At 57.9% G+C, this 24,177-nt stretch overlaps 1 protein-coding gene across 16 annotated transcripts in view; it reads left to right on the top strand.

Moving 5' to 3' along the window:
* The window catches only part of PTPRF (protein tyrosine phosphatase receptor type F), an 87,153-nt gene that overhangs the window by 16,199 nt on the left and 46,777 nt on the right, over positions 1-24,177 (top strand). For all 16 annotated transcript variants that reach the window (XM_049094090.1, XM_049094101.1, XM_049094097.1 and 13 more), the window contains exons 4-6: positions 7,366-7,511; positions 7,679-7,820; positions 20,856-21,044. In XM_049094090.1, coding sequence (XP_048950047.1) covers positions 7,366-7,511; positions 7,679-7,820; positions 20,856-21,044 — 477 coding nt within the window. The remainder of the gene's footprint in view (positions 1-7,365; positions 7,512-7,678; positions 7,821-20,855; positions 21,045-24,177) is intronic.

The following is a 24,177-nucleotide window of genomic DNA, read 5'->3' as shown; positions in this document are numbered from 1 at the left end:
CACGCTGACTGGGAGGGGTGAGGTCGGAGCCAAGGTCCCTGGGGGCAGGGGCTGTTCCCAGCCTGTCCGGAGCCCAGAGGTGGCCAAGGGCCAACCTGGAGGTCAGCCTGGGTGACAGTGGGCCATAGGGCTTCCCTCACCCCCCACTCCAAGTATCTGGGTACTCATCTGTCTCCTTGCCCCACCCAGGCCCTTTCTCCTAATGGCTCATTAATTATTCAGGACCAGATCCTGGAGAGGGGTGGGACTCGGGCACCCCGCCCTTTGTCCTCTGAGGCTGGGCCCTGGTGGGGCTAGTAGGGCCCAGGAAGGGGAGGGCGTTCCTCCTGGGGGGGGCGGTGCAGTGAGGGGTGGTGGGAGCTTTGAGGTGCAGGCCAACGGAGGGCTGGGCAAGCAGGAGCAGGGCCAGGGTGGGGGTGGGGGGGGTTGATCTCCAGGCCTGGCCGGGGCTGCTGGAGAGAGCTTGAGCCTGCAGGGGCAGGTTGGAGTAGAAGTCACTGGGTGTGACTCTGACGTTGGCAGGGAGGCAAAGGCTTGTCAACAGTCAGGTGTGGTCAGTAGCCCTTGGACGCTGAAGTACTGTCCTTGCTCCCCGACCTCACCCTGGACACTCTTACGGCCTTTGGACAGGAGCTTGAGGGCAGAGGGAGGAGCGCCCAGCTGGGCTTTCAGACAGCGCATCCTGGGAGACCGCCTCCCCCTCCTGCGCAGACTGAGACATGCCCTAACTCGTACCCTTATCCCCCCAGACCTGCTCTCCTTCCTGCCTTCTCTCTCCTAGCGAATTGGCATTACCACCCACCCCGCCACCCAAGTCAGAACCTGGGGCCTCCTCCCTGTCTCATACCCCACATCTAATCCATCACCAACTTCTTTTGCTTCTCCCTTTTAAATATCTTTGGAATGCATCCACCTTCCCCTCCGCTGCCTTCCCCCAAGCCACCCTCAGCTCTCGCTTGGGCTTTCACACGCAACTGCCTTCTGATGGCTTCCTGCCTCCGTGCCCTCGCGATCCAATCCTCCTTCCAGCGTGAGAGCCTGACTGTGTCACCCCTCAGTTTGAGATCCCTCACTCTCCTCCCCTGTTGCCTTCAGGATCAAGCCTAGGGGTCTCAGTGCTTCTCAAGGCCCTGCATTTTCCAGGCTCTGCCAACCTCTTCCTTCACTCTGCCCCCCTCCCCCACCCCGTACTCCCGCCATGCTGACTTCTCTGCCCCTCGTGTGCTCCCCAGGCCCCTGTTCCTTCGGATCCCTCTGCTTGGAATGCTCTTCTCATCCCCTCACCTGGCCAGTTCCCATACACTTCCTCCAGGAGTCTGGGTCATGTGCTACTTGGGGGGCAGAGTGGAACGATTTTTGGAGCAGAGTCCCAGAACCTCCATGCTGGTCCCTCAAGACCCAGAACCCAGAGACCAGGGTCTGGAAGGTAGGAACCAGCTGGAGATGCTGAAATAGGGTGAGTGGGGCTCTGCTCCCACGCAGAGAGCTGTGGGAAAGGGGCCTGGGCTGGGAGCTGTGGGGACCTGGCCCCAGGAGGCAGGGTCTGTCTCACAGGCCTGCCTTACACTACACACCCTTTTGGATCTGTACCCCTCCCACTGTGACCAGGCTTAGGCTGGGCTTGGGAGACTTCTAGCCAGGGTGAGTGGGCAAACGTGAACGGAGCTGCTGCAAAAGGTAGGGCAGGTGCCCCGGAGAATTGACGACCGGGGCAGTGAAGCGCGGAGCAGACAAATGTGTTTCTATAGGCCTCTTAACGAGACAAATGAATGGGAGCCCTGGCCTCTGAGGGGAGCGGAGGGAAGGGGAGTGGAGAAGCAGCTGCCAAGAGTTAGCCCAGAGGCCCCCGAGTTAATGCCGAGTCAGCTCCAGTGGAGACCCAGGCACGCGGGGCTTGGGCAGCTCCCTGAGCCCAGCCTTTGTGCTTTGAGTAGGCTAGAGATGGTTCCAAGCAGGAAGAGGTTTCTCCTGCTTTAACGTGCGAGTCAGGTGCTACATGGCCGCACAGGCCTGCCTTTGAGACCCGGAACCCACAGCGGGGCTTCTGTTGGGGGTGGCACCAGCACAGAGGTAGTGACCTAAGTCCCTAGTAGAGCCATTGGGAGGCTTCCCGGAAGAAGGGAACCCTGAAGGGTGACTGAGTATTTGCTGATGGGGAGTGTTGCTTGGTGGGGTGAGATTCAGGGTGGGGGGAGGAACAGCCCTGGGCTTCTCCGTGGAGCTCATGACAGAGCTCAGTGAAGACCTTTTGTCCCCAGACAGCCTGCAACAGAGGCAGGAATGCGGCACAGGTGATCAATTTTGAGCTGGGGCCCTGGTTTTGGCTGTTACTTGGACTCATCGGAGGCCAGAACAGGATGCATAATAGCTGCAGGGGCGGGGGTGGGGGCAAGGGCCTGTGTAGCGGATGATGTGTGTGTCATGTCACACCCCTGACCTGCCAGCCTCATGGGTAGGCAGGGCCACCCGGGGGGGTAGGACCTGGTGGCCTCCCTAGACTCTGCCCTCTGGGGCACTTCCGGCAGATTGCTTTCCCTCTCTAGGCCTGTTTTCCTCTTGCCTAAAGAGGGTAATCACTCCTACCTGGAAAGGTTAACTGAGGTCACGTGTTCAAGGCACCTGGCAACTAGTATGTGGTCCCTGCATCCGAGGCCATGACCTGGGGCACCCCGTGTATTCCCTGGGAACCCAGGGTTGTCTCCGAGCAGGCTCCCCACTGGAGGGCACCAAGAGTGGTCACCGGAGCCAGAGTTGATAAGTCCCCAGCACAGTAGGTGGTTGAGGGCCTGGAAAATCCACCTCTCCAGGAGCTCCCTTCCCTGCCTTGCTGTCCCTCACTCCCTCATGGCTGCGTGTCTGCTCTCCGCTTCTGTGTACGTGTGTGTGTACACATACACTCCCCCCATGTGCCCACCTTCTCCCCAAGCCGGCTCACTCCCACTGTGCCTAGGCTTAGTGGCCTGCTTGGGTGCAGAGTGCCCCAGGGCACACCTGGGAGCTGCTGTCCAAAGAGCTGTGAGGCCCACAGTCGCCCTGCCCTGCCGCAAGGAAGGGGGGGCAGCAGGGGTGCTGAAAGTCAGTCCCTCCCTCGACACCAGCTCTAGGTCTGCACCAGGCAGAATGGTCGGGCTGCCTGGTTCTGACGGTGCGTCGTGGTACATTGTGGTGCATCGTCGGTCAGCGTAGCTGGGATCGGCCCTGGGGTGGGACACCCAAGGGCTGCTGGAGGCAGGGCAGGTTCCCACAGGCTTTGGGGGGGCGGGGGCGGGAGGGGGCAGGGCACACGCAAAGGCAGGAGGGGCCCTCTGGCCTGGCCTGTCAGGGCAGGTCTGGGGAGGGGGTGGCAAATCCACCAGGGCCCAGCGGTGTTCTAGCACAGTGCTTGGCCCGCAGGGGTGCTCTGGGCCTGAGCAAGTGTGCGGAGGGCGTCAGAGGGACACGGGAGCCCGCACAGTTTGTAGCTGGGGAGCGACCTGGTCAGATTTGTGCTCCCCAGAAGTGGGCCTGGGGAACAAAAGGGCAAGGGCTTGGCAGGGCTTTGGGACGAGGCCGAGCGGGGTTTGGCTCCAGCGCTGGGCGAAGGGACCCTGGGTGGGAGTGGGGGTGGGTGAGGCCTGAGTGAGTGCAGGGGCGGCCCCCTGGCGGTGCACGGAGCTGGGGGGCTGCGGGACCACTGCCCGTGGGTGGTGGGTGGGTGGGCTGGGCGGGGCTCTGGCTGCGGGCCAGCCTCCACGGGGTTCCGGCTCCTCGGTGGCCCCAGGTCTTGGGCGCTGGCCAGCCTCCACACAGTACTCAGGCCTTTCCCTTCTCGCCCGCTCTCTCGTGACCCGGACCTGGCTCTCCTCCCCGGCTTCTGGTTCTTTGTTTGGCGGGAGGCCCCGCCCCCAGGCGCGCTCCCCCGGCCATTCCGGTTCAGCAGGTTTCCAGCCTCTGGTTTCTGCTGTGGACACGTTGAGGCAAGAGCCAAAGAGGGTTTCTACCCTGGGCTGCTTTCCCTGGGGCACCGGGCATCCCCCCACCCCACCCCCGGTGTGTAAGGGGCTGCATTCTCCATCCCCCCCAGGCATTCCCTTGTCAGGTCACCCCCTCATTTGTTCTACACCCCTGTGTGCCAGGAACTGGGTCGGGCACCTGGGACAGGGCAGGAAGCAAGGCAGGCATGGTGTCTGTTTTGCCCCGGGGTATTGTTCTAGGTGGGGAAGCTGCTGTGAGCCAAATATTCCCCCCAAACTAGAAAAAGCAATAACCCCACAAAGGTAGGAGGGAGGCAGAGGGCGTTTACCAGAAAGCTGAGCTAATGGAGCAGGGCACTATGACAGGGAGACCAAGGAAGGTTTCCTAAGGAAATGATGTTTAAGTTGGGATCAGGAAGGTAAATAGGAGTTAATGAGTAAAGAGGATGTCCAAGAGGTTTGTGGCAGCAGGAACAGCTTATGCAAAGGCCCTGAGGCCACAGGGAACATTGCTTATCTGGGGGAAAGGAAGCGAGGCCTGGGGGTAGGGGGTGGCTGGGGTCAGAGCTGCCAGGGCTCTGTCCACCAGGAAAGGAGTTGAAATTTTGTTTTCATAGCAATGGGAGGCCCTCGCAGGGTTTTGATCAGAGGAGAGAGGCAGTTCACTCTGGCTGCTGAATAGAAACTGGACTGGAGGGAGCCAGACTGGAGGCAGGGACACAGGTAGTGTCTAGTCAAGGGAAGGCAGTATCTGGACTAAGGGGGTGAGGAGGAGATCATGGAGCTGTTGTGTGCGGGTCCTCAGGTGTGGAGGAGGGGTGCACCCAGTAGAGCCCCATTGTGCAGAGTCCTGTCCGGGAGACCCATCTGAAAGGACCAGCCAACAGGGGCATTTCCCGCTGACAACCACGGGCTGGGAGAATCTGGAGCCTCCTTCAGAGCTCAGGTGGAGGAAATGTGAAGCAAACTGAAGCTTCTAGAAGCTTGTTATCTATCCCCAGGCCATTCTGGCCCACCTGCCCTCACCCACTCTGAGCACTCCAAGAGCAGTCAGGTGGGGGCCACATTTCCCTCCTCGCTGGAGCCTTGGGTGCTGGTGCTGGACAACGAGCCTTAGGATTTAGAACTCCAGGGATCCCTGGGTGGCGCAGCGGTTTGGCGCCTGCCTTTGGCCCAGGGCGCGATCCTGGAGACCCGGGATCGAATCCCACGCCAGGCTCCCGGTGCATGGAGCCTGCTTCTCCCTCTGCCTGTGTCTCTGCTTCTCTCTCTCTCTCTCTCTGTGTGACTATCATAAATAAATAAAAATTTAAAAAAAACAACAACAAAAAAAAGGATTTAGAACTCCAGCCAGAGCCGAGCTCCACCCCTATATCGCTGTGACTTGTCCGTTACTTAGCCTTCTGAGCCGCCATTTCCCCATCTCTCAGATGAAGATGCTAATCCTACCCACGGCATGGTTTGAAGACTAATTATATGAAGGAGAGTGATGACTGCCCTCCGGCAAAAGGCCCACCAGGTGCCAAGCCTGTGCCCACAGTTAATAGCATCACATTTCGTCTGCACAGACCCTTGAGTCACTAGCACCATTTTGCAGATGAGAAAGCAGGGGCTCAGAGATGATGGGTGGCTTGCTCAGAAATTATATAAAACCCCCAATTATATGAGTCCCCAGGGTGCTCAGTAAGGTGGTACCCTTCCCTCTCCCTGCAAAGCTGAGCCCTCCTACTCACTGTAACTGCTGACGTTGGTGGTCCCCCAGACCCTCCCCTCCTCGGGGACTGTGCCCATCTCTGCCCACTGGATCCTGGATTGACACCCTCTGCCTCTCTGCTGCCTCCTTCCCATCAGCATGTAAACATTGTCTTTCATGTCTTAGGAAACCAAAAAAGAACCCAAGATATAAACCTCCCTGGACCCCTCCAGGTGCCATCTGTTCTGTGCCTTCTTGTCACAGCCAATGTCTGTTAACAGTCACTGCACTCTTCCCTCCACTTCCTCACCCCGCACGCCCCTGACCCTATTCTACACAAGGCCCCTCCGTTCTGTACCAAGTGTCTTGGAGTCAGGCTTGAATTCAAGTCTCAGATGTGCCGTTAGATGGCTGTGTGACTTTGGGCAAGTGACTTGACCTCTCTGAGCCTGTAAACTGGGAATAACGATGATGAAAGACTAAATGAGACAAAGGTCCTGGTGCAGAGTGGGTGCATAGGGAGGGATTGTCATCATGGCATGTGCATGTTTCTGCCATGAGGATTGGGTTGGGCCTGGGCTTATCGGCCCTGACCAGGTGGTCCGAAAGGTCATTTCTCACGGTATTAGCCTCCCTAGAGCTGTTCATTGGCCTGATTAATAGGAATTGGATCCTCTGTCAGGATTAACGAGGCGTTGCTGCGTCTTAATGGAAGCAGGCTTCTCTGGTGTGACCCCGGGAGGTGGGATTCGTAGGGACAGGTGCTCCAGGTCAGCCCTGGTGTACGTACCCAGGTGATGTGGGCATAGAAGTATGGTGTCTGAGGCCTCCTTCCCCTCCCCGCCTCCCAGCGGACACCTTGGGGAGATGTACAGGCTAGCTATATCAGAAGGCAATAACCAAGTCAGTGGGGGCGAGTGGGGGTGCAGATTTACAGGAAAGCATTCACCTGGGAAACCGTCCAGAGACACTTAAGAGGTGGAATGTCTAGGCCTTTCGGGACTGCTGGTGTGTGGGGGCTGAGAGAGAGGAGGAGTCACGCTTTCTGGCTTGAGCCTTGGGGTAGATGGAGGGACCATCACCCAGATGGAGAGCTGTGGGGGAGGGACAAGTCTGGGAGAGATGCTAGGGCTCTTCCAGCCTTTGTCCTCCAGCTTGGAATTGATGGGGGGATGGGAGACAGAGCATAGCGGTTAAAGCACAGACTCCAAACTCAGAACTCTAGGTTCAAATCTCCGCTCTGCCACTAACCAGCTGTATCATGTTGGATAAACCGCTTCACTTCTCTGTGCCTCTTTATAAGCAGATGTATTGTAGTACCCACTTCATATGCTGCAGTTCTTTGAATAGTGTCTGGCACATAGTAAACACTTTAGGAGGGTTAGATGGCACTATTAATATTCTTTATTTCTTTTTTTGAAAGATTTACTTATTTATTTTAGAGAGTGAGAGGGGGAAGGGGCAGAGGGAGAGAATCTCAAACAGACTCCACGCTGAACACAGAGCCCGACACAGCGGGGCTTGATTTCACACCCCCGAGATCATGACTGGAGCGGAAACCAAGAGATGCTTGGCCGACTGAGCCACACAGGCATCCCTAATCTTTTCTTTATATATCTTCTTGCCACACCCCCCCCCCCGCCGTGACTGCCACCTATGGAGCATTGGCCATGTCTGTAGTGACTGTGCCATGGTGACTGGGTGTCTCCATTTTTCCAGGCAAACCTGCCTTCATTAAGGTCCCCGAGGACCAGACTGGGCTGTCGGGAGGAGTGGCCTCCTTCGTGTGCCAAGCCACAGGGGAGCCCAAGCCACGCATCACATGGATGAAGAAGGGGAAGAAAGTCAGCTCCCAGCGCTTTGAGGTATAACCTTGGGTAGGAAGGGGCAGGCAGGGCTCACGGTCTGCCTATCCTGTTCCAGGGTCTGGCCCTACATCCTCTCTCCTTGGTCTCCCTCCTCAGGGCCCTTTTGGGGGTGGGAGGATGTCTGACCCCAGGCAGGCTGTGACCCTGTGTCTGTCCTCTGGCAGGTCATTGAGTTTGATGATGGGGCAGGGTCTGTGCTGCGGATCCAGCCATTGCGGGTGCAACGAGATGAAGCCATCTACGAGTGCACAGCCACCAACAGTCTGGGAGAGATTAACACGAGTGCCAAGCTCTCAGTTCTCGAAGGTATGCACTGGGGAGGAACGTGGCGGGGCGGGTGGGTAGACTGACTTGTGGGAAGAGCCAGTCAGCCAGCCCTTGTCCCTGCCGCGGGCTGCTGTATGTTTGGCAGAAAGGAGAACTGGCCATCTTGGCATCGGCAAAGGTCAGGTGTGGACGGAGATGGTCATTGGATCCGGCCTGGATTGTTTAGCTGTGTGCCTGGCGTCTGTATCCTCCTGCTGAGCCGTGGCATTGCTCGGGTAGGGTCTGAGGTCTGACTTCAGGTGTGGGGCTGCAGTTATCTATCGTTTGGGTTACGTGGCTCATGGCAGCGGATCTGATTTTCCTGTGGAGCCTGGTGGGGAGCTTCGGAGAGGTGTGTTCTCTGTAGCCCTTAGGAACAGGAGCCCTAGGCTGGGGGCTAGGGCTCTGTGTGGATTTCAGTGTCCGCTCACCTCCTGGCTCCTGTATTCATGCACAAACACTCCCTAATGCTTCTCTCAAGTCCAGAGGGCCATTGACCTGGGCCCAGCCCTTGAGACAGTCTCCAGGAAGTTTTACAGGGGCAGCCAGGGGGCTAGAGGAGCACAGAGGAGAGGAAACTATTGTCTGAGCTGAGCCAGAAGGGTAAGTAAGAGTTGGGGTGGGGACCTAGGCATAAAGAACAGCAGCAGCCACATGCCAAGGCCCACAAGCAGGAGAGAAGGATGCTCTCGGGGAACTGGAAGTTACTCAGTTGGGTTTGGGGGGGGCGGGTGGAGTTTGAGGGCACGGAGAGACGGAGAGACGCCGGGGGAGATTTGGAGAGGCTGGGGGACAGATGTCACAGGAGGAGGCTGAGAAATGAACGTTTTCCTGGGGAAGTAGGAAACCACAGGGTAGGGAGTGACACAATTGGCCCCCAGCCACAACGGATTCCTCAGCCTGAATGTGTCTGTGTATTTTCAAAATATAGTCTTGATCGTTGCCTTTTAGAAAAAATTTACAATAACAATACCTATTCACTGTTGAAAATTTGAGAAGTATAAAAGTGCATAGGAAAAAGTAAAAATCACCTGTTGTCTTGCCTCTACCAATGACAATTAGTTCTTTCCTTAAGGTGCATTTTCTGGACAGGCATTATGTATGCAATTGACCCTGGAACAGCGCAGGGGTTAGGTATGCTGACTCCGCCACCCCTCACTGCCAAGCAGTCCACAATCTGCATATAACTTTTTGACTCTCTGAAAACCTACTAATAGTCTACTGTTTACTGGAAGCCTTACCTATACCATAAAGTCAATCAGAGGCGCCTGGGTGGCTCGGCTGGTTAAGGGTCTGCTTTCGGCTCAGGTCATAAACTCAGGATCCTGAGATTGAGGGACCCTCTTTGGGCTCCCTGCTCAGTAGGGGAGCCTGCTTCTCTCTCTGCCTCCCCACCAGCTTGTGCTCTAGCATGCACACATGCGTTCTCTCCCTCTCTCTCGTAAATAAAACTTAAAAAAAAAAAAGTTGATTAACACATGTCTTGTGCATGTGCGATATACTGTATTCTTATGATAAAGTATGCTAGAGAAAAAAAAAATCTTACTAAGATAATCATGAGAGGGGGGCACCTGGCTGGCTCAGTCAGGAGAGCTTGTGACGACCTTGTGGTCGTGAGTTCAAGCTCCATGTTGACTACAGAAATTACTAAAAAAAAATAAACTTTAGAAAAATAAAATCATGAGAGAAAATACATTTGTATAGTATTGTATTTATCGAAAGAAGCCCACAGGGGATGCCTGGGTGGCTCAGCGGTTGAGTGTCTGCCTTTGGCTCAGGGCATGATCCCTAGGTCCTGGGATCGAGTCCCGCATCGGGCTCCCTACAGGGATCCTGCTTCTCCCTCTGCCTTTCTCTGTGTGTCTCTTATGAGTAAATAAATAAAATCTTAAAAAAAATAAGTCCACATTAAGTGGAACTGTGCAGTTCAAACCCATGTTGTTCAAGGGTCAGTTGTATAAGAAAAATGGGATCACATCCTCCCCAATGGTTTATAGACTGCTTTTCTTTCTTTTTTTTTTTTAGACTGCTTTTCTTTTTTCAAGATTTTATTTTTGAGTAATCTCTACACCCAATGTGGGGCTCAAACTCAAAACCCTGAGATCAAGAGTTGCATGTATGCTCCATCGACTAAGCCAGCTGGGTGCCCCTCATTTGTAGAGTGCTTTTTAAAATAGCGTATCATGAACATCTTCCTCACCATTAAATATTCTATATCATTATCTCTAATGGCTGTAGGTTCACATGAAGCACCTTAACTTATTTAGCCGTTCCTTTATTGTTGGACACGTATATTGTTCCCATTTTCTTGCTTTTATAAATAAAGCGCTCTGCACTTCCTTGCAGAGAATATGTATTCACCTTCCTGATTATTTCCTTATTCTAGATTTGTGGAAGTAGAATTGCTGGATCAAAGGACACATGAATTTTTAAGCCTTTCAGTATTTCCAGAAGATTGTGTCAGTTTACACTCCCACCAAGCAGGGCATGAGAGGGCCTCTTTTCTGCACATCCTCACCAGCAGTGGGAATTATCATTAAAAAAAAAAAAAATCTTTGCCAAGTTAATAGGCAAAAAATGGCATCTCAATTTAATTTGCATTTCTTTGATTACAAGAGCAGTTGAACATCTTTTCACATTGGCCATTTTTACGCTATGGCTTTATGTGTTCGAACACATCTATTCGGTAACTCCCTTGTGCCCCAGCATCTCCTGTGTGTGTGTGGCGGGGGGTGTCCAGTTTAGACGGACAGTGGAGGACAGTGGTGAAGAGCAGGGGCTCTGCGACCCCTTCCTGTCTTCCCCTGGGACCTGGACAAGTAACTGTGCCTCTGATCAGGCTTCATTTGCTCCATCCATAAACCTACAACCTGAGCTGGGTTGGAGAACTGAATATGATGTAGAGGACTTCACGGGATTCCAGGGGGAACGGTGGCTGCTGCCGGGCTGGAAGCTGGCCGTAGCTGGCTCCCATGGTATCGTGGAGGTGGTGCAGCCTCCTGGTCTGTTCCCACGGGGGGACTTACCTGTGGAGCAGGGACCCAGATGACAGGCCCTGCGTGAGTTTCTGTAGCCATAACCAGGGACAAATAGTTTAGCTCTGCCTGTCGCCCCGCCGTTGGTGTCCGCCCCAGAGGACATTGGATCATCCTCTTCTCTTGAGGGAAGAGGACCTCCATGTTAGTGTAGAAAGAAAAGCAACCCCCCCGCCAGTCCCTGCACCCCAGTTCCATTGTGGGCACACTCTTTTCCCGCCGCCCTGGGCAGCTTTATCTTCTAAAGGATTCAGGAAGATGAGGATGGTCTTCCAGGTCCTGAGGTGAGAGGGGTGGGGTGGGATTCAGACTTGGACGGGGTCCCTCCATCCGGGGCATTCTGGGTGTGTTTGCACTTCTGGTCTGTGGGAGGTGTCCAGTAAGGTTGGGGTGAGTGTGGGGCAGGTCCCTGCCCTGCTCGTGCTCCTGTCCCCGTGGGCCTCGGTAACCCCCCCCCCCCCCCCCGCCTCCTCCTCCTGAAACGCAGCAGCCGGAAGACGAAATGCTGACTTACCACGTTGGTCTGTGTAACCTTGACCAGGCTCCTGGCTTGGCAGAGAGGAGTGGAGCGGGAGGCCTCAAAGGTGCTGGGAGGCAGCAGCCCAGACTGTGCCCCTTCCCCCCCCACCCCGAAAAGGTGTTGGAGGGGAGCAAGGGAGAGGGTAGTCTGGGGCTGTGGGCTGGAGCCAGAGGAGGGCCAGGCCATTCCTGGGAGGCCTCCACAGGCTCTAAGGAGGCCCGGGGAGCGCTTGAATCTGGTTTGGGGGTTGGGAATAAGTGAGCCTTACAGGTGTCACACACTGCACGTACGCCCCAAAGCACCTGTCCGTGCACATGTTTCCTGTGCGCTGGGCTCCTCGGGAGCGGCTGAGGGCCGCCTGCGGCGACAGGGCTCAGGGAGGAGTCGGTGTCGCCGCCAGAGGGGAGCCCAGGCCTACAAGTCTGGTCCCGTGCCCCCTGCCCGTGTTTTCCCCGGCAGGCCCAGCCTCCCCAGACGGGCCCTGACACAGGCTGGGGAGCACCCCGCAGCGCCCCGCAGCCTCGAGGCCCGCCACGCCCTCGCCCCGGCCTTTGCACCGGCTCCCCTGACGCTGCAGCCGCTCCTCGCGTGTCCGGGTGTGGCCCGGTGTGGCCTCCCGTGCCCCGGCGGCCCCCAGGGCTCCACCGCGGCCCCCTGCCCCCCCCCCCCCCCGCCCCGGGCCAGGGCCGGGGGGCTGGGGACAGGGAGCGGTGCCCGGCTCCAGGGGCTGGGCGAGCCGGCCTGGCCGAGCAGGGCTCCCCGCCCGGTGTTCCTGTCTGAGAGGTAATTGAAGCCATTAGCGCGCCAGCCTCTCCCTCCCCGGTAATGGCAGGAAAAGCTCTTCTCACTCCGCACTCTTGAGGCAAAGGCTGAATCACTCCCCCTCCAACCCGCCCGCTGCTGAGACAGAGAAGCTGACATTTTCTCTCTCTCGAGGGAGGGGGAGGGGAGGCAGGCTTTGCTTCCTGGCCTTTCCCTCCCCGGGGTGGGGGAGCAAGGGTCTTGGGGCTCATTCCGGGCGCAGGACTTGCCTGAGCCACCGGGTTCCAGGCCGGGCAGGACAGTGGTCAGGAGAGCCCCAGGGAGGCCAGCAGCAGAGGTGTGGGCAGGGCCCAGGTGACCTGGGTGGGTTCTGGGAGGGCTGAGGCAGGTGAGGCGGGAGGGGGAGGCTGGGGGGAGCCCAGGAGCACCAATGAGCTGTTTCCCACCCTGCCCTAGGGGGCCTGGTTCTCAGGACTCAGGGTGCGGGTGGTATCATGGACAGGGCCGAGAGGCGCCCCGTGTGTGCTGTGTGCTGTGGCTGCCCTGTGTGCCTTGGGTAGGGTAGTGTGTGCGTGGCGTGTGTATGTGGCGGGTGTGTGCCTTTGTGCTCAGCAGGGGGTGTGCAGCAGATTGTGTGTGCGCACGTGTGTGTTTGTGTGTGTGTACCCATCAAGCACTGGGGAGGTGTGGTATATACAGCAGGTGGTGTGCATCGTGCTGTGTCTGCGTGTGCACGCACATCAGTGTGTGTGAGGTGTGTGGTGCTTGTGTGGCAAGCGGCCTGAGCTGAATGTGTGGGGGTCAGTCTGACACTGGGGGGGATGGTCAGAGAGGCTGTGTCTGGGCTCATTGTCTCGGGGACCCATGGGTTCCCTGCTCAGAGCCGTTGGTCAGCACGACAGCTGGGCAGATGAATGTGGGGCAGAGTGGTCAGGCTGACCTGTTCTCAAGTACAGTGGCACCCCCAGCGTGGTTCCTCTGCAGCCAGCCAGAGGGAGGATACACGAGACCTCGGGACCCCCCCATGTCCCTCCTCTTACCTGTTTGCACTTGGCCTCGGTGTCTGCCGACCGACATGGAGCGTACTATCCTTGGATGCCACGTGGGCCAGGAATCCAGGTGCCCACATGGAGTGCGTCCAGTCTTGCCTACTTGGTGGCAGGCTCTTGGGGTGCCAACTGTTAAGCATACAGTATACTCACTGGGGTAGCGGGGCAATCAGTACTGGGCCTGGACCCCCGACTTTTTGCAGTGGCTCTGACCCTGGCTGGCTTAGAGACCTGGAGGGTGATGAAGGACCTCTTGAGACACCCTCTACCTCCTCACCCCCATTCTCCGTCCCTTTAGAAACAGCCTCAGGGACCGGAGGACTGATGAGCCACATATGACCCTGTGCTGAGGCCCTGGGCTGGGCTAGGCCTGGAGCAGAGTCAGTAAGGGAACTTGCTTTCAGGATGGGGGGGTGTTTTCCCCAGGAGTTGGCACTCCTTACTCTACCCTCCTTTCTGCCACTGCCCCAGGCCTGACTGGTGTTGGGGGCCTTTGGATCAAGGGCTACCACAGGCAGAGGATGACTTCCCAAGGGGCAGGTCGTGCCCTCTCCCTGTTGCCTACGTATGTGTCTGGTTAACAGGTTGGTTTTGCAGAAGCTGGGCCTGTCTCCTCCCTGAGTTGCAGCTGCAGAAGGGCTACAACCCAGGCCAGCTCCTGCCCCTCCCCTCACAGCTGAGCCATGGACCTGCATGCTTCCGGTCCAGAGCCTGTGGTCTCTGCGACCTGTCCTTCCACCCCCCTTCACGGCCACTGCAGCATTTGGGACCATACAAACATGAGGCTCTTCAACCTTTTCCTGGAGAGTTCTGGCCCTGAGGCCTGGGGCTGAGAGAGGTATTATAGATGGGCATTGCCAGGAGGGTCTTCAACTCCAGACCCTGGGTTTCTTGGTACCTAGACTCCCTCATTTTCTCTAGTTTTGATCCTTTTCCAAGGGCCCAAGTGGATTCCCTTCTGAATGGTCCTCCTGGGCCGTAGGCAGTACGCTTGTGTCTTCTGTTAGCCAGACAGTAGGTACCTCCACTGTGCCTGGCCCTGCTGTGGGCTTGGCCCCCTCGCTGACTCCTCTCTCCCCCAACCTCATGACCACGGAGTGGAGCCAGCGGCTCTGGGAACAGCTAACCAAGTTGGAGGTTTTAAATGCCCCCGTGTGTGCACATTCTTCATCCTTGGTAAGATGCCTCCCTCTGGTTGCCAGGAGAGAGAGGATTTTAATCAGAGGAATGACATGATCAAATGTACGCTTCAGAACGGTCCCTGAGGGTGCAGAGTAGGGTGGCAGGAGACCAGTGAGAGGTTGGGGCAGCCCCGCAGCCCAGGCAAGTGGTGGCAATGGCCCAAACCCAGGCAGCCGGCAGGGGAGGAAGGGGGAATGGGTTACGGAGCAGTGGAGAAAGAGTGGCGAGCTGCCTGGCTACTTGAACTGGGGAAGTGAGAGACTCTAGGTTATGGCTCTGGGGCCAGGTAGATGGTGGTGCCATTTTCTGAGGTTTAGGACCTAGTCTGAAGGGGCAGATTGACAAGTTCAGCTAGAAATCTGTTGTATCAGGCATGTGCGCGCATCCAGGGAGAGGTATCCAGGAGGCCTTGTTCGGATTCGCCTGGCACTCCAAGGGACATCTGGAAATGGAGTTTTGAAGGCTGAGAAATGGCACATCTCAGAGAGCTAGAGCCAAGAAGGGAGGAAGAGGGCCCGGATGGAGCCCCAGCTGGCTAGTACTTCATGTTGGAGGGCGGCGGGGAGGGGGGTGGCGGTGTTCCATAGGAATCTGGTGAGGAGGGGCCTGAAAGGGAAGAGGGAAACCCAGAGCCAGGCTGTGGAAGTGGAGAGAAGAGAGGTATGTGAAGGAGGAGGGAGTGGTCCATGGGGCGGGGCGCTTGTCAAGAGGTCAGGCAAGATGCGCACTGGCAAGTGTCCTTTGGACTTAGCCCCGTGGAGTCATGGTTGGCCTTGGTGAACTGGCCAGCTGGGGTGACAGGTCTGAGGAGTGAGTGGGAGACTGTCAGTGGTCTGGAGTGACTGGGCCTGAACCTCGGGGTGGGGGGGTAAATGGATAAAAAGAATCTTCCTGGAGTAGGGCCAAGGTGGGGGAACCCCAGGAGGAGAGTCCAGCCTGGGGCAGGGTTCAAAAGCCAGAGTGCGAGTACGGTGTCTGTCTGGGGATAGCCCCGGGATTCACTTGGGGGGTATGTGGCGAGGAGGCCTCACCAACCAGGTGCAGTAGGGCAGTGTGAGATGCCAGGGAAGCCCTGGGGGAGGGGAGGCCACCACTGCTCTCAGCTCTCACTGCCACTCTCGGGCTCTCGCTGCCGACAGGCCCCAAACAGCTCAGATTCAAAAACAAAACAGGCTTTTAAGATGCCAAGTTTGATGAAATCTGAGTGCTGGAAGAGGTGGGAGTTTTCTCTTAGAAAAAGCTGAAAATCGAGACTGAAAGCTGTGAAGGAAGACGGGCCCCAGGCTCCCTCAGCCCCCCCTTACTGCCTGGAAGCAGGGTGGGGGTGCTCTCTGGGAGAGCAGGAGCCTACAGGGCTGGGGGGACCTCCGAATGGGTAGCTGGTGTCTTGTCCCCAGCCCTGCTCAGGATGGAGCCGCCTCAGGGCCAAGGCTTGAGGTGCCTCGGCTTCTTTAGGTGCACAGGGCCTGCGGGAACCAGCAGCCAGGCTACCTGTGAGCTTCCTTCATGTGTGTCTACCTGTTGGCACATTTGCCATGTCTCTGGGCGCACATGCCTCGGCATACGTGTATCTCTGGCTGCACATCTCCACATGTGTGTGGAGTACCCGTGTGCACCGCCTCTGGAGCTGCTTGTGTGAGTCTGCTTCCACAGGTGCTTGGCACCACAGGTGCCCCCCCACACACGCATGTAGGCTTCTATTTTTGCACCTGTCTCCTCCATGTATATCTCCGCAGGTCCCTGGCTGTGCATGTTTCTGTGTCTGTGTTCCGAGACAGGGTGAGGCCAGGCCCAACACTCAGGCACAGGGGAGGAGGTCAGGCTTACAGATGGTGCCACCCCAGGGAGCCTGTGTACGTGTGTGCCGGTGTGTGCCTGCATATGCACAGAGACGCCATGAAGCTGGGTAAACACGGGTGAGAAGGTCGTGCTGACAGACGGTGCTGCCCGCCCCAGGACCCTGCAAGGCGTCTCCATCTGTCGGCTTCCCTGGTGCAGCCTCCTCCCTCTGGCCCAGACTCAGCCTCAGGCATCCCAGGCTGAGCTGGACAAAGAAACCTGTGTGTGCTTTGTAGGGGCCTCACCAGCCTCCCTCCCCCCAGCCGTTGCAGCCAGCTTAAGCTCATCCCCTTGTCCACCCCTACCCCAGCCTCATCTACCAAGACCCCAACATTTGCCTTAGCTGCAACCAGACTTACCTTCCTACTGGCCCCCTACCCTCCTATAGCCTTCACTCAGATGTCTCCCCCCCAACCCCACCCCACCCCCACCACCAAAGTTCTCCCTGCCTCTCATGCTCAAGGGTTTAGTACTCCTGCATCTGTATCCTCCTCCAGGAAGTCACCAAGATAGCAAGTGAGTCATGGAGCAGAAGCAGCTCCACCACTGCTGTGGGGCCTCAGCCAAGTTTCTGGCCCTCTCTGAGCCTTAGTCTCCCAACACCCTCCACCCCCACACAAACACCCTGTCATCTGCCTCTGCCCAGCGGGGACAACAGGGGAGGAGTTTAGATCTGTTGCAGCATCCAAAGACCAGTGTGGTTTGCTGCAGGAACCGTTAACATCCAGGTGCACACCCACCACGGGTTCGCAGGGATCCGTGGGGGCCGCCCCTTGGGAATGTGCGTGCGCCCTACCTGTGCGTGCTGGCAGGAGCCACAGGCAGCTGTAGAGACCGGGGCTCTGCAGTCCCTTAAAGGCCCCGTGGGCTTCTCTTTCCCTCCCAGGGACCCCTGTATCAGAGAATGGAGGGGCCTCCGCCCTGCGGGCACACACACTGCGAACGCGGGGCTGAGAAGCAGGTGTGCCGGGCGGGCCCGCGGCTGAGCATGCTTGAGCAGAAAGGAGGCCGGGAGGGGAGCGGAGGGCTGGGAGTTGGGATGGGGGAGCAGGGTCCCGGCAGGTGGGGGTCGGGGCGGAGGGGTGGCAGCTGGCCGACCGACCCCGGCGCGCGCCTGCTGGGACACGGGCTGGGACATGGGCGCGCGCAGCCTTCCTCCGGAGCCCGCCTCTCCGCTGTTGCCATGGTTACCGGTGGCCGGGAGGGGGAGGGGCCTTCCTCCCCGCAGCCCGCAGGACAGGTTCTGAGGGGCCCCGCTGAGCACGCCCGGGGGTGCGGGGATGTGGGTGTGCGCCCGCGGGCGGCCCCGTGGGGGGGACAGCCGGGGTCGTGTGGCCACTCGTGCTGGGGGGCTTCCAGGAGCGGCGGGCCCTGAAGCCGGCGGAGGGCGTGGTATGGGGCAGGATGGTGGCACTGTCCCCAGGGCCGCCCCCACTGGGAGTCCTAGGCCCGGCCCTGCCAGGATGGGGCCCGCCCCCGGGTCACCCTAGCCCCACCTCATTCAGCTTGCATGACCTTGGCCAGGTCTGCAAGCACCCCATCGCTCCTCCTCCACCCTCCGTAGGGTTTTGCTAAGAATAAATCATTTTTTAAAGCACGTTATTACCTCTCTACATGGAGCACGGTAAATACTCCAAAACCGTAACCTTCTACGCTTCCTATCTGGGCCTCAGTTTCCTGATTGTTGATGGGTTTGCAGTGATCATGTGAGGTCAGAGTGAGGGATTTACCCTGAGCCTCAGTGGTTCAGGCGGTGGTGTGGGTGCAGGGCAGGGGGGCAGTGCCGGATGAGCGAATGGGTCCAGCGTGCCCTGTGCCCAGCTTGGCCAGACACACAGGGGGCATCAGTAAGCAGCTGCTGACCTTGGCTCCGTTTGAATGTGCCAGAAGCCTCCTGGGGAGCAGAGAGGGAAGAGACAGCAGCGGGTTGCCCCTGAGGGGCCGGAGTCCTCCTGCGAGACACGCTCCCCCCGCTAGAGGTGCGGGACCGCGGCCGCCTGAGTTCTGCCTAGAAGCCTAGTTGGCACAAGGGACCGGCGTTTGGGTCCCGCTGTTTTATGGACAGCTCTTCACACATGCCGGTTTTAGGCTCTGGCGGCAGCGCCTGAGGCATGATCTGAGCCAAGGACGGAGCCATTGAGGGCGCGATAATTGAGGGAAGAAAATTAATTGTCCTTAATTTGGCGTAAATCCCCCAGACCTTCCCCGTGTTAGGAATTCAGAGTGGATGCCGGGACACGGGGCCGCAGGTGTTCATACTTCTTCCTTTCTCCTTGCTCTACCTTGCCAGGGAGCTGGGGCTGGTTGGCCCCCGGGCCTGGACTTGGGCCGACTCTGTCGTCCCTGCATCCCCCATGTGCTCAGGACAGCTGAGCAGGGAGGATTGAGGACTGTCACCTTGGTGAGCTAGGGTGGCTCTAACTGTCCTGAGTGTCCCCCAGCTGCTGAGGAGGGCCCGGCGGGGGGTGGGGAGCACTGGGCCTCAGGCCCAAAGGAAGCTGCTTCCTGCGTGGTACATCCCAAGTCCTGCTTCCCTGCCACTGTTTAACATTTTCCTTGGAAAATCAGAGCTGGGAGTCAGGACACTGTGGGATCATATTTATAGTCAAGGAGATGCTGGGTTCACATCTGGAATTTATAGGGCTGCAGGTGGGGAAGTAAGCATAGCGCCAGCCACTGGGAGAGGCGGGGGAAGCAAAGCCGTGCTCCAAGTCCTGCTGCTCCCCAGCCCAAGACCCCCTGTCCTAATGGGGCCACCACAGTACCTTTGGGATGTCCCTGGCAGCCAGAGCCTTGGCAGGAACCCACCCCCCGACCCCCACCCCAGGTCTGGCAGCTGATAGAGGGATGTTTTACCCCCGCCTACTGGGGCTCCTCCAGCTTCCTCTCCCGCCTGCCTCCTCAGTCAGTCCCCCTGGGTCTCTGAGAGTCTATAGGGAGGATCAGCACTGCCAGCCTTTATTTTCTAGAATCACTTCTGAGGATGTCATGTGCCTTTTCCCTGGCACAGGAGTCCAACCTCAGCGAGTGTCCCCACACACCCGTGTTGTGCTGGGCCCGAGGAGGGGCTATGTCCTGGTTTCTGCCACCACGGAGCCTCGATCCCCCATCGGAAGACAGACACTGTTCTCTGTCCTCCATAGGGCGTGTCAGGCGTCCACACCGTGGGAGAGGCTCTCTGCTGAGTGCTCAGACGCACTCTGGGCTTTGCTCTGGGGTTTGCAAACCCCACCAGCCCCAGGCCCTAGTCTCGGTACCCGTCCACCCTGGTGGCTTAGCCACTGATGATGGTGATGTCAGCCAGTACTCCCTGGTGCAGGTTCTCTGTCAGACACTCCCTAGCACCTTGTGCATCCTTAGATGTGGTCCTCATGATGGCTTTACAAGCCGGGCACTTGAACCCTGTTTACAGATAGTGGAGGCACAGAGAAGACTAGTAAGGCACCCAGGTCACAGAGCTAGTTAATGGTAGAGGTGGGAGCCCCGCTTGGCTCGCACCAGTCCAGAGCCTGTGCTCCCAGTCCCTGGTGCTTCCAAGGGTGGGGAGAGGCCGGCCTTGCTCTGCCAGCTTCCAGGGCTGTGTGTCTGAGTCTCTGCAGCGGGAGTGAGGGTATGCTGACATCCGTGGCTGTTGCTCCCTTGGGACCAACTCCTGCATGAGCCTCCAACCCCCAGCAAGGTGGGAAAAGGCAGCCAGGGAAGAGTTGTGCCTCCCTTCATCAAATGTTGGTGTCCTCATAGAGCTTTTTTAATCTCCTTGGCCTCCACGTGCTCCAACATGGTCCCTAGGCCTGACTGTGGCCCCCCCAGGGACTACGAGAAGGTCAGGGTCAAGACTCTAGTAGAGGGGCAGCCCTGGTGGCGTAGCGGTTTAGCGCCACCTGCAGCCCAAGGTGTGATCCTGGAGACCTGGAATTGAGTCCCGCGTCAGGCTCCCTGCGTGGAGCCTGCTTCTCCCTCTGCCTGTGTCTCTGCATCTCTCTCTCTCTGTTTCTGTGGTCTCTCATGAATAAACAAATAAAATCTTAAAAAAAAAAAAAAAAAGACTCTAGTAGAGAATGGGTCAGGACCAGGGGTTGTGGGGGCTCACTGGTAGGGCAGGGGGTGCCCAATCGGGTCCTGTATCTGGGCTGTGATATGGGGTTCTCCTATGCTGTGGAGCTAAAGGCTAGATGCAAACGGTGGAGGGGACACCGCATGTTCAGAAAAAGGAGTGGGTACCAGACAGCCCCGGGAGCCTTTGGGCTGAGCTGTGGCTCTAGGGGCTGCCGTACGAGCTGTGGGCCCCTCGCAGCCCAGCATCCGTGTAGCACTTTCTGCTGTGGCCAGCAGAGCATCAATCCTTGTTTTTCCCAGAGCCCAGAGAGATAAGTGCTGACGTCTCCAGTCTGAGGCATTGTTTCTCAGATCTGGAAACTCCCTGACGGGGCAGGGTGGGCCCCACTGTGTAGGACTGGGGAGTAGGCCTGGGAAGCAGGACTTGGGATTCTGGTTCCTCACATGGAGCATCCTTAGAAGTCAGGAACTGGGAGACGAGGGTCTTAAGGGTCCCAGCCAACCCAGGAGTCAGGAGAAGCTGCCCATGCTGGAAGGTGCCAGCAGGCAGGCAGTGCCGGCCCTAACTTGCACTTCTGTTTTTTGTCTGCAGAAGAACAGCTGCCCCCTGGGTTCCCCTCCATCGACATGGGGCCTCAGCTGAAGGTGGTGGAGAAGGCACGCACAGCCACCATGCTGTGCGCAGCAGGCGGGAATCCAGACCCTGAGATCTCTTGGTTCAAGGACTTCCTCCCTGTGGACCCTGCCACAAGCAATGGCCGCATCAAGCAGCTACGTTCAGGTGAGCAGAGGGTAAGGGTCAAGGGGCCACACAGACTCCAGGAAAGGTGTCCACCTGACACCCAGCAGTGCCTTCCCTCTTGGGGCTGAGCAGAGGACATCTGGTGGGCGGGTCAGATCTTGGTACAGGCCCCCCTGGCCCAGGGAAGAGAGCTTGACAGCATGGGTTCGTTGCCGGTGATTCTTTTACCTTCCTGGAACGGTCAGAGCCTAAACTTTGGTCCAGCGCGGCTCCTTGCAGCATGAGTGATGTGCCCAGTGTGGTGTTGGGTTCTGCAGAGGTGCTCTGTGGGTGTCTATCCTCCATCTTGCCTACAGCCTGGCCCGAGAGGAGGCCTACATGATGCTTCTCTTTACTTCTCCAGACAGCAGGGCTTAGCCAGGAATAGAGGCCAGAGATGCCTGATCCATCAGGCTTCAAAAGGCTGGACCTCAGGGGCTTAGAGCCAGGAGGACTTGCTGCCATCCCTTGGTCACCAAGGCCACCTGTCTCCTCCAGATATCTGAGTCGAGCCAGCTCGGAGCCCTGGCAGCAAGGATGCCGTCATGACCAGGCAGGAGGTGTCGCCCCATTGATCGATCTGCCTCCGAGACTCCCGCCAGGATAATTGATTCAGTTTTTGTGGGAACGGTGCAGGCGGGAAAGGAGGCTCAGAATCGGCTTAGCTGCATTCTGCGTTTGCCCGCCAGCCAACCCTGGACTGATAGACCTTGGTCCAGAAACTTTCCGCTAGCTGCGGGACGGTGGGCACAGGCAAGATGGCCAGCGCCACCAGAGCCCCTGCTGCCCGGCAGCCGTGAGGTCCACATTACAAAGGAGTACTTGACTCTGCCCTTTTGGGGTCCTGCAGGCTTTAGAGGTGCCCGTGCCGCTCCCTGGGGTGCCAGCCCCTCCCCGCTCCCTCCCACCAGGGGAGGAGGGAGTGGTGAGCTGCCCAGCAGGGGCAGGATTCAGGCCCTAGCCATGGCCGCCTGAGACAGCCTACAAAGTGTTAGCTCATTTAATTTAATTAAAACTCAACAAGATGGAGGCAGCTGTAATGCAGTTAATTAAAACAGCCATAATCAAGGCAGGAAATGGTCCGGCAGCATTTGCAGCCACTGCCCAGCACTGCCCAGCGGCCCGCATGCTTCGGCTCCTCTGCATTTCCCCACAGCCCCCCAAGCAGGCTCCCCAAACAGCCAGATGGTCCTCCCCACAGGCCTGGCCTCCGCCCCAGAATGGCACTGACTGTCCGTGGCAGCAATTCTGGGAAGGCTCGCTGTCTCTCGCGCTTGTTCATCAAGTATTTATGTGGTGCTTACTGTGTGCCAGGCCCTGTGCCACCCATTCACTGCCCGATGAGTCGGCTCCTGCCCCGTTACTCCACTGGCTGCTCCCCCTCCCCTTCTCCCTGGCTTCCCTCTCCCTCCTGGCTTCCCTGAGGCCGCCTCTTCCTCGGCTCCTCCCTCCAGCCGGGGAGCCCTTGGCCCCTGCGCTGTCCCCACGGACAGGGCCTTCCCGTGGGCCAGCTCACCTGCTCCTGTAGCTTCAGGCCCCCTCTGCTCCCACACCCCTCGTTCTGTCTCCAGCACCACACAGCTTGCCCAAGCTTTAGATTAAAAAAACAAAAAGACAAAAAAAAAACCTAGCTGCCTTCAGGTGTCACCCTGACTGGCCGTGAGTGGTGACTTCTTCCCAGACAACTGTGGCCTTCTCCCACCGACCATCTCCCTGCTAGTGGCAGGGGATGCACGCCGACTCCTCCCATCAGGATGTGTCACGTCCACTGGTCACCCACACGGCTGTCATGCTGGACCCGCTTTGTCGACCCACTTTGTCCTCCCGCTGCCTCCCGGCCATGTCCCAGTCACCAAGCGCTGTGCTCCCTGCCTGCGGGCCCTCCCCGGGAATCCAGACCCCAGCAGCTGCCAGTTTTCTGCCCGTGTCCCTCTGTGCTCCAACAACCTCAGTTGCATCTCATTGCCCACGTGGCCAGGCACCTGCTCCTGAGCAAGCCGCACAGAACCGCTCCTGATCTTCCCAGCTCACACCTCCGGCTTAACCCCCTTGGGTCTTAGCTCCGCACCTGCAAGCTCTGTGGCCTCAGTGAAGTTCTTTAACTTCTTTAAGCTTCTGTTTCCCCACCTTTAAAAAGGAGTGACAGGAAGGATTAAGCAAGACAACAGCAATGGAAGTTTTAGTTCCCCGCCTGGCGCGTATGGGGAGGGCTTCAGGAATGGGGCTCTTGTTATCTCTGGCCACTTGCCACTTGCACAGAGCCACCCTGACCCATCCTTGCCATCTGCTCTAAGCCACCAAATCAGGAAGCCTCTCCTTTCTCTGCCCAACTAAGGCCTCCTCCTTCAGGACACACCCCACGCCGTGTTGTTACTGCCTGGCTCCAGCGTGGCTCACTTAAGCGAGGGCGCACCTTGCAGGGAGGGCTTGGGTCTGGCTCCCCACTGCGAGGTCCCCTTCCCCCCCCAGCTCCCAACCCAAGACCAGCTACAGGACAGGTATCTCTGAGCCATTGCTAATAAATTATTTCATGAACGAGACCTTTGGGCCCTGTCCCTGCAGACAAAGGTCCACTCCCCCTGCCTCTTAGGTCCAAGGAAGACCTTGTTTAACCTTTGCTGCCACCTGGAAGCTGTAACCTGGGGGTTATGGACCTCAGGTCCAGTTCCTGGGATGGCACCTGAAGGGACTTAATCATCCCACCTGTATAGTAGCAGGACTCCCTGCACCCCCCTTTTGCCTGGCCCTGGCACCAGGCCCTGACTCCAGGAGCTGCTGGCCCTGTCCTATTACCATGTAGAAGGGTGCTGGGGCTGATCCCCACACATTTGACAGGGACATCCCTTCATGGAGTGGAATCAGGCCCCCAAGCACTCATCTTTACAGGGACTTTCACAGTTTATGCATCACCGACGGATCACAAGGTATTTCCCTGCCTTTTGTTGCACTTGTTTTTTCTGCAACCCTGAGAAGTAGGACAGGTTGTGATTATCATGCTCACTTTACAGTTGAGTTAAAGGGACTCACCCGCGGTCCCACATGGAGATCCAGGGCCGGGAACTCCCCCAGGCAGTCACCCAGAGGCCTTCTAGTGTCACAAATGCCAAACCTGGGGCCTGGGGTACGCTTGGAC

This window comes from Canis lupus, chromosome 15 (assembly GCF_003254725.2).
Source record: "Canis lupus dingo isolate Sandy chromosome 15, ASM325472v2, whole genome shotgun sequence".
Lineage (NCBI taxonomy): Eukaryota > Metazoa > Chordata > Mammalia > Carnivora > Canidae > Canis > Canis lupus.
Note: the sequence above shows the minus strand (reverse complement) of the source record. Positions and strands in the feature narration are given on the sequence as shown.